Below are 13435 nucleotides of genomic sequence, written 5' to 3'. Positions count from 1 at the left end.
GTCTGCTTATAGAAATGATGCGACATAGGGCAGCGTCAATCCAGGTTTTCTCTGCCGGTGGTCGACCGGCTTTCCAAGTTCCAGGGCCATTCGTTCCATGTCGGGGCTCGTTTTTGGGCCGGGCCAAGGACACATGAGGGTCTCAGGACGTGGCCTGTGTATTGCCAAACACCTCTTGAAATTGCAGCCAGTCTGTCTCTTTTTGGGTGCTTGAACCATGTAAAGCTGCAGTAAGTCTTTCCATAAGGAATATGTCTTTGGCAATCATCACCCATTCTTTCTTCGAGGGGAGGGCGGGCCTCTTCCACGTTCTAGCGCGGGCCGCTCTGGCTGCCAACAGTAGGGAGTGCGAGAGGTCCGGTAATTTCTCCCAGTGGTCATCCTTATGCTGCAGGCCAAACAGTATCAACATCGGGTCCAGTGGGAGCACACCTTCTCCCGCCTCTTTCAGCCAGCTAAGGACTTCGGCCCAATAAGTTTGGACCTTCCCGCATGTCCACCACAGGTGCCAATAGTTTGCCCTTTCCCCGCACCCATGCCAACAAAGGGGGATTACGTCTGGGAACATCCTAGAAAGTGTGTTCGGGTCATACTGCCATCTGTGCAGGAGTTTGACAGCATGGGTTTTGTATTGGCAGGAGATTGAGGTCTTAAATGATCTACTACAGAGTAGCCCCCAGAGACCGTCTCCGATCCTACAACCCAAGTCTCTTTCCCATTTCCCCCTGAGGCTTTTGGTGGTTCCCTCCCGGGGGGTTAAAAGGGCAGAGTAGAGGAGTGAGATGAGTCCTCTCATTTCTACATGGATATCTAAGATTTTTTCAACTGGGGTTAGTTTTCTTTGTAATTTGGGCTTTAGTTTTGGTTTCATTAGGATTCCCTTGAGTCTCAGGTAGAGGAGCGGGGAGAGCCTACCTATTCCCAAGGAGTCTTCAAGCTCCTGGATACTTATAAAGGATTCCTCCCTGACCAACTGACCAACTCTGCATAGGTCCGCGTCAAACCAGGGCTGATAGTGTTCATGGCCTGGGATTTCCTCTAAAACTGGTGTGGACCAGATGTGACTCATGTGGTCACCTTCTCACCGTGTCCCTTACCCTCTAACGCCTTCCACATTGTTACTAGTATTGGGTGATCCCTGATTCTCCTTGGCAGCTTTTTCATCGGGACCCATAACCACTCACCCACTGTGACAGGGCTCAGGAGGGAGTTTTCAAGAAAGACCCATTGTTTGTTGGGGTCCTCTCCGAGGTGGGGGGCCAGGGTTCTGAGCTGGGCTGCTCTGTGGTAAGTTTGTAAGTCTGGGAGGCCGATCCCCCCCCTCTATCCTTGGGGAGGGTGAGTGTTTCATAGCCTATTCTGGGTCTCTGGCCTTGCCATATGAATCGCTTTATGCGTTTTTTGGCTTCTTTAAGAAGTGCTTCTGGGGCTTCCAAAGGGAGCATCTGGAAAACATACAGGACCCTGGGGAGGAGGTTCATCTTTACAGCATTTATCCTTCCCATCCACGAGACTTGCCCCTTACCCTATGTCTCCATATCTTTGAATAAGTTGTCGATAAGCAGGGGGTAATTTGCCTGGCTTAGATCTTCGTGGGGCCGGATGATGTTGATCCCCAGGTATTTAATCCCTTCGGGACGAATTTGAAACCCCAGGGGAGACAGTTCTGTGAGGTCCCTGTCTGCATCTGGGGCAAAAGGGAAGATCATTGACTTCCCTATGTTCATCCTGAAGCCTGAGAATTGGCCAAACTGTTCAATAACCCTAACGGCCGCCGGGACCGAGCTAGTAGGTTCCCTCAGGTGGAGCAGTATGTCATCTGCATAGAGGCCGAGCTTGAAGGTCCGACCTCCAACATCAATACTGCGGACCATCGGGGCACATCTGATGTACTCCGCGAGTATTTCCATGGTCATGGCGAACGGGATTGGGGAGAGGGGACAGCCCTGCCTCGTCCCCCTTTGAAGGCTGAATGTTCGTGAAAGGCAGCCATTTACCGTGACTCTAGCAGAGGGGTCTGTGTATAAGGCCTTAATGGCTCGCCTGATTCCCTCGCCAAAGCCCAGTTTGACAAGGACTCTGTGTAGAAACTCCCAGTCTACCCTGTCGAACGCCTTTTCGGCGTCGATGGCCACCAGCACAGGGTTGTCTCCCTTCGGGGCTGCTTCCCTCATCAGGTGCAGGGTTTTTCGGAGGGTGTCCGCCCCCTCTCTCCCCTGTATGAAGCCCACCTGGTCGGAGTGGATGAGTACCGACATAAGCTCTCTAGTCTCGTGGCTATGATCCTGGTGAACAGTTTAGCGTCCACATTCAGGAGAGAGATTGGTCTATATGATCGGCAGTCTGTTGGATCTTTGCCCTCCTTCGGGATCACCGTTATCAGTGCTTTGCCGAAAGACGGAGGCGCACTCCCAGTCCTCATGATATTTGTGAATAGGCCCACCAGAAACCCCGCTAGTAGGCCTCCAAATCTCTTATAGAAGCCTGCGGTAAATCCGTCCTCCCCGGGGGCCCTGCCCAGCTTAAGACCCGATATTGCCTTGAGTACCTCCTTGCTCATTATTGGGGCTTCTAAAGCAGATGCCTCTGGGGGGTCTATCACAGGTAATGTTATTCCTCCGAGGTATGCTCCCAGTGCCTCCGCCTCCACTTCTCCTTCCCTCCCCTAGAGAGTCTCGTATAACCCCGCGAATTCCTCCACTATTCCCTCGGGATCCGTTTTTGTCCCCTCATCCCTGCATGAGACCCTTGACACCCATCGATCTCTCCGTTGGCCCCGGAGTTTGGCCGCCAGCATGGCGTCGGCCTTGTCCCCTTTCTCATAATACCTTTGGCGCAGGTGTTGGAGGCCCGCTACAATTTTCCCCATCTACAATGCTCTCAGCTCTTGCCTTTTCTCTCTTGCATCCCCCAAGTCCCTTTTCCTCTGCTCATCCCTCTTCCCTTCAGATCCCTCCAATGCTATTATCTCCGCCCGTAGCCTATGAGCCAGTAGAGTCCTGGTCCTTTTTTTGGAAGCCCCCTCTCTAATCAGAACACCCCTCCAGGTCGCCTTTGCTGCCTCCCAGACTGTTCATATGTTGACTTCACCCATGTTATTCAGTTCGAAATATTCATTAATCGCCTTCTCCATCTCCTCCTTGAAAACCACATCCCTTAGCAGGAAGTCATTGCATTTCCACAGGGATTCTCTGGGTTTCAGGCCCAATACGCTAATATCTGCCCAGACCATATCGTGGTCCGACCAGCTAACCGGGCGGATGATGCAGGACTCCACTCGGCTCATGTTCTGGTGCCCCATGAAAAGGTAATCTATTCTCGTTCGGGTGCCATGGACCGCTGAGTAGAAAGTGTATCCCTTTCCCTCCGGATGCAATTCCCTCCATGTGTCCACGAGCCCATAGCCCCACATCAGCTCCCAGAATTTCCCCTAGGGTCTACCCCCTCGGCTGCCTAGCGGGATGGCCCCTCCACTATGATCTAGTTCCCGATTTGCCAACATGTTAAAGTCTCCACACAGTATAAGGAGCCCCTCGGTCCTGGCCATTATCTCTCCCATCTCCTCTTTGAGAAATTCAACCTGACCCACATTAGGACAGTAGATCGCTGGTAGGGAGACCCTGGAGTTGTGCAAATCACCTGATATAATCATGGCTCTACCGTCTTCCCTCCCCCACCTGGTTACCTCTGGTCTCTGGTTTCTCTGCAGGATGATCCCGACTCCACTCCGTTTCGTGGGAGCAGATGCCCAGAAGGTCTGGCCCACGTGTGCTCCCGGTAAGGCCCTCTCCTCTCCCGTGACCATTCTAGTTTCCTGTACGAAGAGGATATCTATTTTAGCGTTCTTCATTTCCCTCCCCAAGAGGGAGCGCTTTGCTGTGGAGTTCAGACCCTTTACATTGAGTGAGCCAATTCTCAGTGACTCGGCCCGGCCTCTATTCTCATTGTCCGCCATTGGGTCCTTGACTTGTATGTACCGTCTTCCCGGATCTGTTCTTGCTGCCACCTTCCAATGTGGTTTTGAGACTGTGTGGGTCCCCAAATTCCCCAACCCCAACTCCCTCCCTTCCATCCTCCCCCTCCCCCTCTTTGTCATGACGCCTGCCAACAGGCAAGCCACCAGGGTGAATGCAAGTCCATCCACCGCAGTCCCCTTGTTAAGCTCTGCGTCCCCGGCCTGGGCTGTTTGATTCGATCTCTCAGTTTCACTATTAGCGAGCCTCTGAACCACTTAGTCCCCTTCGGCTTCCGTTGTGGGGGTGTTGTTTCTTGAATTTCCTTCGGCCCTTTATCATCTTCTTTGTGGACCAGGGGCCCTCCGGCTCCCTCACAGCGCTCCAAGGCTCTTGCACCTCCATCTCATTTCCTTCCTCTGGGGTGTCCCATTTGAGTTCTTGCAGCACTTGTGATGCCTCCTTGCCGCTGGTTACTGTATAGAACACTCATGAGCGTTCGAAAGACAAGGCGAATGGGAAGGACCACCTGTATCTTATGTCTTGGCTGGTGAGCCACTGGGTGAGTGGCCAGCATTCTCTTCTGCGGGTAAGAGTGAAAGCCGAGAGGTCCTGGTAAATCCTCACTGTGTCTCCTTCGAACAAGAAGCTGTCCAGCCTTCTCGCTTTCTCGAGGACCTCCATTTTGTCTCTGTAGCGGAGGAAGCACACAACTTTGGACCTTGGGCCGGCCCTCGCTCCACCTCCCCCTCGGTGGGCTCTTTCCAGCTGGACTTCCTTGCCCCCCTCGAGTGTGAAGAGTTGGTTGATGAGGCCCTGAACCTTTCTCCCCACGTCTGCGGCAGTTTCGCCTCTCTGTTGAGTCACACCCATAATGCGCAGGTTGTTTCGGCATTCTCTGTTCTCTAGGCCGTCCATTTTCAGGGCTATGTCCTCCTCTCTGATTTCTATGTCTGTTAGCCACGCATCGTATTTCATGTCTAACAGGTCCATTTGGAGGTGGTTGTTTTCCATTCCCTCCATTTTTTCCTCGAGCGTCTCCACTCTCCCCCTGATATCAACTATAGAGGCTTGTATGTCCGTTCGAAACGCTTTTATCTCCTGGAGGATGTCCTTGAGGTAACCTTGTATACTTTTAAACATTTGGCAGCCACCCTATCATTGGGGTTTACCACATTCAAAATGTCCTAGGCTTCCTCTCAGGAAAACCCAAAGGATGTGGGTTCAGCTTTGAATCTGCCCATCCGTTTATGAATTCGCCATATCTGGTCTTGGCTGCCCAGCCCCTGGCTTATCTGGGCACAGGGCAGCAACAGCCATATTTGGACACTTCCATATCCCTTAGTACTAAGAGGACCACATTTAGTTGTGGAACTCCTTCAGATATTGTATTGGTGGACTGCAGCCTTTGTGCTCTATGCAGGTAACCAATACTTTTCCTAAGTGATGTTTACTTGCAAATTCCTAGTCCATTCGGAAGATAATAGTGCTCTCACCGTCTTCTGTGGATCACACAGCTAACTGGCCTAGGAATACTTACTAAGGAATATACCTTTTGGACAACTCGCAACAAGAGCCTAAAGGTTGCTGTGGTGGCGCTACAATCCCCAGGGAGGCCTCTGTTGAGGACTCACTAGGGAAAAAGGTCAGTGAACCAGTACACCACAAGCAAAATGATTAGGGGCACCAGAGCCACCGGTCAGAACTTTTTACCCAACACTTGACTGTTTAAAATCATCTCGTATAGTCCTTTCATTTGGCAGTCTTCCCTCTGTATTTGGTGATTCGGATTGACTTCTGATGGGATACTATGTAAGAGGCCTTTGAGGCAGCATTGACGGCACTGGAGTTGCCAGGGCTTGTCCTAGCATCTGGAGGCCTGTCTATTGTCTCAAATGTATTAACTGCTTTTGTGGTTATACCTGGCTCTTGTGAGTGGAATCTTCTCTGATACAGTAACCAGATAATTGCTGTCATCTCAGGACATGGAGGGGGTGGGGGGGTGGTGCAAGTTGTCTTTATATAAAGGTTCTGCTGTACTTGTCAGGAGCGTATAGACACAAGCCATTTATGCAACTGCATATGAGCTCAAAATGGGATCTAGATATGAATTGGGTGGCTAGCAATACTAAACTCTCTAAATTACCCCCAACTTTTCCCCTTTCTCAAGCTGATGTCGCTGCAAAACCCTACGTACCCTATATTACACTGTTTATAAGAAGGTCAGTGTCAAACAGCATTATCTAATTGCCTTGTCCACCTGTGATGGCAAGTGCCTTACAAAGCATGTGTTAGTGAATTTAGGAGATTATAGGAGGTCATGGCAAAAAGCAACGTGGGTTGAAACTATGGGGAAAAGTAGGCTGAACTCCAAGCTGCATCTCGGGCCCACTCCTGCCCTGCCATCGTGTGATGTACAGAGGCAGAGTTCTGTTTCCATCTGCCGCTTGGTTCATGCTCCATCTTCAGCCTGGCAACTGGGAACCTTTCTCCTTTTGCCTCCTTTTCAGCCTGAGTGTTTGCTGGAGCAGGTAACTGAGGGATTAGGATGTCTCGTCCAAACACGCACCCAAGAGCTTGTTGAATGTCGTGGGAGATTTCTGGGAGTGTGATGGAGAGTGGTGTGTGTCTCTGTGTCTACCTGCCACACACTTAAATCCAAGAAAAGCTGTATGGCAGTAGATCTAATTTGTTGTCCTGGTCATATAGTCTTCCACCCCTCAAGTTGACAATGGGCTGCAATCTATCCTATATGGTAGTACAGAATTCCAGTGCCCCTCCTTTGTGGCAAAGATATTTTACGATGCAATGAAGCCTAAACCTCTTATTTTGTAGGTATTTGCAATTTCATTAGTAACCTCTGGTTTATGGATTTAATGATGACCATGGATTTGTAAGATTAAGCATCCTTTCGCATGCGGATTAACTACCAGAACATTATTTCGTATGTTTGCTCATTGTTGTTAGTCTATGCTTATGCATCTTTCAAATGGCATCTTTCAAAGGATCCACTTTTTGCCCAGGCTCAGCAAAATCGATTGCTCAAAGCATTTGTTTTGAAATCCAAGAAAGAACATTTTGAAGTTGTGTATTAGTTTAGGTTTTTGTTGTCAAAACTGAGCGAGAGTTGTCCTCTAAGGGGTCAAAATGTATTCGGAAGGCATTTTGTGCCACAGTACAAGCAAGAGAAAACCTTTGTTCTGGAAACCTCGAATTTTGGCTTAGCTGCTATTTTACTTGTCTTTTATTTCCATTCAGATTCTGAGGTGCAGCAAAATAGCTAGCGTTAAGGTAGCAGAGATCACAGAGCTGATTATGAAAGCCCTTGAGAATGACCAAAAAGCCAGGTAAGTTAATGTCGTGTTTGCAAGTTCTGACATTCCGATTGCTGAGGTTTCTATTGTGTTAAGATGGCAAGTGTATTATGGGTTTCATTTGCATTTTGGATTGATATGATGATATGATATGGCATTTGTAATGCGCCTATACACAAGTGTTTCAAGGCGCGATGAGGCAAGGGAGGGGGAACAAAGGGAGGACGGACAAACGATCCTACTAGGCCAGGTGTCATTCAGATCGCGCAAGTGCGTGGGAAGGGGGCAGGGAAAGTGCAGTACAAGGGTATAAGATAATATTAAGTAACGGCCAGCAAGTGGCAAGTGCATGGGTAAGTGCGAACAACAGGTGTCGAGGTCAGGTAGGGGGACTGTAGGGATACAGAAACAGTCCCCAAGTGTGGGTGTTGCCTAGTGGGCAGTGCAAGTGTGAGATGCTGGCGGGGGAGGACATGGGTCCGAGATCGGGACGTGTCTAGGAAGCCAGTGCAGTTCCGGTTACAGCCAGGAGGTCAGCAGAGGAGAGGAGGAGAAAAAGCAGAGGCAAAGAGAAAGGTTTTGAGGTGCTTCCGGAACCGGAGATGGGTCTCCTCAAGTTTAAGGGAGGCAGGGAGGCTGTTTCAGAGGGAGGCACCAGCCGAAGAAAGAGATCTACCATCAACTCGTTGCTTGGAGAAGCGGCTGACCCTGAGGGAGTTGGAGGCAGAGGAGCGGAGAGCACGAGAAGGAAGATATTTAGGAAGCGAGAGTTGAAGTTATTGAGGTCCCAGGCCCCAGAAGGCCTTGTGGACGATGCAGAGGCTTTTGAACTTAACCCTTGCAGCCACTGGGAGCCAGTGCAGAGATTTCAGTCCTAGAGAGATACGATCCCTGGGCTTGAGGCCAAGGACAAGTCTCACAGTCAAATTCAGAATAAGTTGCAGAGGGCGCAGAGTAGAAGCAGGCAGGTTTAGAAAGAGGCTGTTGCAATAGTCCAGCCTAGAGAGAACCAGAGCTCTGGAGACAGTGAGCTTCTGGGGGAAGGAGAGGAAAGGAAGAATACATCTGAGGAGGTGCAGTTGGTAGTGGGACTTCTAAGAGACTTCAGAGATGTGAGAAGAGGAGGAGAGTGTGGAGTCGAAGATGACCTCAAGGTTTTTAGCCTGGCAGTCCGCAGCAGGAAGAGGGCTAAGAGAGGCCGGACAGAGAGCTACAGGAAAGGAGGGAGGTGTGCCGATGAGGAGGATCTCAGTCTTACTGGCATTAAGGCAGAGGTCATTGGCGGCACACCACTCCTGGATAGCAGACAGTCAGAGATGAGGGAAGTAGACCATTATCTTTGATAATTTCTTTGAGTAAATTCTTTAATTCTTCGGGTGTTCGTGAAGAATGGCTTCGTCTTCGGCATCTTCCACTCCCAACTCTGGATTACAGTAAAGCTGTGCTTGCATTGTGTTTGTGAGGTCATACTAAACGCTTTTAAATATGTAAAAATAATATGGAAACCCATTGTGCAGAGCTGACTGATGAAGTTTAAGAAACAAAGGTTAATAGAAAGAGAAAGCAAAGGTTGTGTTAACCTAGCAAAAATGCACTTGGTGAATGGTAGGGCCAGAGGGGAAAATGCTACCAATTGCAAAACGAAGCACAACAAATTGGGTGTAGTGTTTTGGCATTCTAGGTGTGCCTGCAGATGGGTCGTGTGAATAAGAGGGGAGAAGTGGTTTACCTCATTTTCCAAAACGCTTGTGCCTGAAGGGCCCAGATATGACTTTTATTTCTGACAGGCCACTTCAGAATTCTGGCTGTAGGTAGGGATGGTTCCCTGTTTTCAAACAGGCCAGGGTGCGTCTATGTAGCGCTTTATGCACCAGTCCGAGACATTTGAAGTTCATTCTCTACTTTTCCAGCAGTCATTTCTTAAATGTAATGTGACGATTGAATGCTTAGGGACATACAGGATCTCTTTAAAAGCCCAAGGGAGCTGAGCTTGCAGATTAGAGGCAACAAGACAGAATTCCGAGTTTAAGTGAGAGATTTTGTATCAATATACTTTTAGTTCTTTATATCCGCATAATGTACTCTTTTAAGCTCTAATATTCAGCTTCTGTCCTCTAACAAGGACTACTGTTTCAGACTACTAGATAATAAGCTGGCTAGAGCAGTCTTTCTCTTAGAAAAGTGAAAGCCTGTTGTAAACTGCTCTGTAGGTTATTTTATATTTGCGAGATGACCAAATGCAGCACACACTGTCTGTTGGCTGTTTTGTGTTACCAAGTCTTTCTGTCAAAATAATGTTCATGTGTAGTTTCTAAACACTCTTTTGTCCCACAGAAGCACCCCTCTGTACGATCTATTATTACACTTGACAATCTCTTTGGTGCGTTCTGGATAAGGACCCTGTATTTCGGCAAAGAATCGTGTTCGACATTTATTGGTGATGTAAATCAGAAACAGTTCTTCAATTGCTAAGAATTGTCCTGCCATTTCATATCATATCATTCCTTTTCATATCCATTTAGAGATCTGCCAGGGGTTCTGAAAAACCCTAATGTTTAGGTTGCAATAAAATATGGTTGCATCAAAGTCTCACCAAATATGGGAAAAGCATGGCACACTCCCATGATATGCTATCATCACAGGTCTTGAACATGCAGGAACCGGGTATTTTTGTTTTTTAAATGTTGTATTTGTGTTTTACCTAGCGGGAACCTAGCTCACAAGGGTTCAAGGGCCAGCAGGGGAGTTTACATGGGTCAGAGCTGTGGTAGAACTGGGCATAGGCATACACAAGGTGTCCCCTAATGCTTTAGCAAAGAAGCAAGAGAAGATGTAGACTTACAGGCAATACCCCACAAAGTAGATTAGGAACATGTTTAGTTCATTAAATGGAATGCAACCACAAGGGTGTCCACCATTTTAGTTTATGGTGCTGTGCAGAGTTATATAAAATATATGCACACCTTCATTGCTGCATATATTTATTACCATACCCAATAAAGAATGACTCTTTACATAATAACTTTAGAGCCGCATTCCCCTATCTGACTTTGCAGTAATTTTGTATATTCTTCAAATGTAATGCTTGGAAGTAGTTAGCCAGGAATTGCCCAAAAAGCCTGCAAAAAAAGCCACAATGGGAGATTTGGCAGAATTTTGGCCTTTCAAAAATTCTGAACGGCCGAAACGTTCAACCAAATCACCCATTCGAATGGATTGTGTCCTCTCTCACATATTCCTTATCTTTGATATTTCCAATATCCAGCTTTGCTGGCAAATGTTTTTTTTTTATCAGCAGTGGGTGCTGTGGGTCGATGCCTATCGACTCGCTGTCCCTCGGAGCCCTCGTCTCGATGACGAAAGTCACTGAAGGTATATGTAGCATGCGCAGCACCCGTTGGCTTCAGTTCCGTTTTTCTGCGCTTACGCTTCGGATACGGTATGCTTCGTTCCTTGAGAGGAAAATCTTTGATAATTTCTTTGAGTACATTTTTTTATTCATCGGGTGTTTGTGAAGAATGGTTTCGTCTTCGGCATCTTCCACTCTCAAATCTGGATTAAAGAAATGCTGTGATTGCAGTGCGAAGATGTCCGTTATGGAACCCCAGTGTGATGACTGCCTGTCCATAATGGCCAAAGCCCTGAGAGAGTGCAGAGCGAAGCTTGCGGCAGGTAGGGTCCAAAAATCCCCTTTGACGCCATCAAAAAAATAAAAACCTTCAAACGAGTCAAACAGTTTCTCCTTGTCGCAAAAAGAACGTTCCTGGTCACATAGTGGCTCAAACCACTGGTCCTCTAGACATGGAAGGAAACTGTGCCATAGATTGCCATCTTCCTTGTCTACAAGTTCCTCACCAGTTGACGTCATCCGTCTCGACGATTTCGGCTCCTTTGACAACTAATATGACTACATCTACTACATTGGAAAAGACATATAGGGCCTCATTACGAGTCCGGCGTTAACCGAGGCGGTAAAACCGCCTGGTTAACGCCGGACTCGTATTACCATTCCGCCTCTGTGATTCCCGGAATTACCGGGGCATTACAACCGCGGTTTTCCGGGAATCACGGAGGCGGAATGGTGTAAATCCCCATTCCCATTGAGTCCTATGGGTCTCGATGGAAATGGGGATCATGGAAACACCGGCAGCATCTCATAATGCTGCCGGTGTTTCCTCGTCCGCCTGCATGCGGGAGGTGTTAAACCCGCCAGGTCAGACATGGCGGGAACATCACCTCCCGCCTGCAGGGGTCGGACTCAGGCGGTCCGGAAACAACGGTGGCGGCGGGCTTACCGCTACCGTTATTTCCGAACCGCCTGGGTCGTAATGAGGCTCATAGTCTTTTGCCCAGGTCTGATTATTTCATGTCCATCTCCTCTATTTGAGGATGCAGAGGAATCTTCTGATGAATACAGATCCTTTGGTTTACAATATGGAACACCATCAGTGCCTGAGGCTTTAATTTCAGAAGATTCCAGAATACAAAACATACAAGAATGTCTGCATGATGCCAGTGGGTTAGACACCTCACCTGAGGTTGACTTCGGCAGGGCAGACCCCGGTGACCATGCAGAAATGATATACAGGCAATTGATGTCAAGAGTCATGGATTACATGGGTTGGTCGAGACCAACTCCAGTCATTGAGCAAGACGATTTAACTGGCATTTTGGACAGGGGACCACAAGAGGACCCAATTGTGCTTTCCATCAGGCCTTACAGAGGCGTGTCGCTATCAACTGGGAGGCACCAGAGGTTACTCCGGCTGTCAACAAGTAGTTGACTTCAAAATACCCAGAGTTTTAAACTCTGAACCATTTTATTTGTCCAAACACCAGAGAGTCTGGCGGTTCAAGCCGCCACTTCCACCACTAAACAGAATGCCTATCCTGCACTCCCTCCGAATAGGGATGATGAGCGTTTTTTCGGCTGGGAGCATGGCCTTGAAATCGGCTAATGCTACATTCACGTTAGCAAGGTTTACTCACACCCTTTGGGATTGCATTTCCATGGCGGCTGACCAAATACCGGAATGGGAGGAGCGAGACCGGTTTTTAAACATCGTCAACGATGGGAAGGATGCGATGTGCGAATGCCTCCAGACTGGTCTCGACTCTGATGGTATCAGCAGAGCTATGGCGGCAAGTACAATGATGCGCAGATTTGCCTGGTTGAGATCGTCAGGATTTGCCCCAGATGTACAATCCAGACTTCTCAACATGCCCTTTGACAGCACTCATTTATTTGGAAACAAGGCTGATGAGTTTGGAGAAACTGCAAACTTAAAGGCAGCAGCCAAATCCCTTGGTGCTGCAACCATACAACCTCCAAGCCTCCCCCTGGAGGGGTAGATCCTTTCATCACTACTCCAGCCTTTAGAAGGGGCAGAGGACAGCCAGCTCAAAGAGGACAAAGAAGATTCCCCCACAGTTGACGGGGAAGAAGTACAAAGACCGCAACATCAGCGGGTGCCTTGCCTTCAGCCACTGCGTCAGCAGCCCCAAAATCTCTCTGGGGACTTGATTCACAAGACTGCAGTTGGAGGCAGACTGTCATAGCATCTGACAGAATGGCAGGCTATTACTTCAGATGCATGGGCATTGGAAACAGCTGCCCAAGGTTACTGCCTATCTTTTCTGCAAAAAACCTCAGTCATCCACCGGGGAACAACTCTTTGAAAGTTCCAGATCTGCTCCTTATGCAGGAGATATTAACCCTGCTAGAGAAAGGTGCTGTAGAACCAATACCTGTAGCAGAAAGGAACAAGGTTTGGTACTCCCCGTATTTTCTAATCCCCAAGAAGGACAGAGGAATGAGATCCATCTTGAACTTCAGAGACTTGAACAAGTTCCTCAGGAAGGACAAGTTCAAGATGATCACCCTTTCTTAGATCCTTAAGGCCCTCCAGCTTCAGGATTCGATAGTATCATTGGACCTTCAGGATGTTTACTTTCATGTGCCGATCCATCACAAGTATAGATAATACCTGAGTTTCGTCGTCAGCGGTTCTCATTATCAGTTTCGAGTTCTGCCATTTGGGCTGACCTCCGCCCGAGGGTGTTCACCAAACTGATGTCGGTTGTGGCAGAAGGTCCCAGGATGGGGTTGGGGGAATTCCCATTTACCCCTACCTAGACGATTGTCGGATCAGGGCCAGTTCCCCAGAA

The 13435-nt window shown here is 48.5% G+C and overlaps 1 protein-coding gene across 2 annotated transcripts in view; it reads left to right on the top strand.

The window, feature by feature from the left end:
• EXOSC9 (exosome component 9) overlaps positions 1 to 13435 on the top strand; it is a 1088118-nt gene that overhangs the window by 647897 nt on the left and 426786 nt on the right. For both annotated transcript variants that reach the window (XM_069631163.1, XM_069631164.1), the window contains one exon: positions 7212 to 7300. In XM_069631163.1, coding sequence (XP_069487264.1) covers positions 7212 to 7300 — 89 coding nt within the window. The remainder of the gene's footprint in view (positions 1 to 7211; positions 7301 to 13435) is intronic.

This window comes from Ambystoma mexicanum, chromosome 6q (genome assembly GCF_040938575.1).
Source record: "Ambystoma mexicanum isolate Mex_15411 chromosome 6q, UKY_AmexF1_1, whole genome shotgun sequence".
Lineage (NCBI taxonomy): Eukaryota > Metazoa > Chordata > Amphibia > Caudata > Ambystomatidae > Ambystoma > Ambystoma mexicanum.
This window is presented reverse-complemented; position numbering and strand designations above follow the sequence as displayed.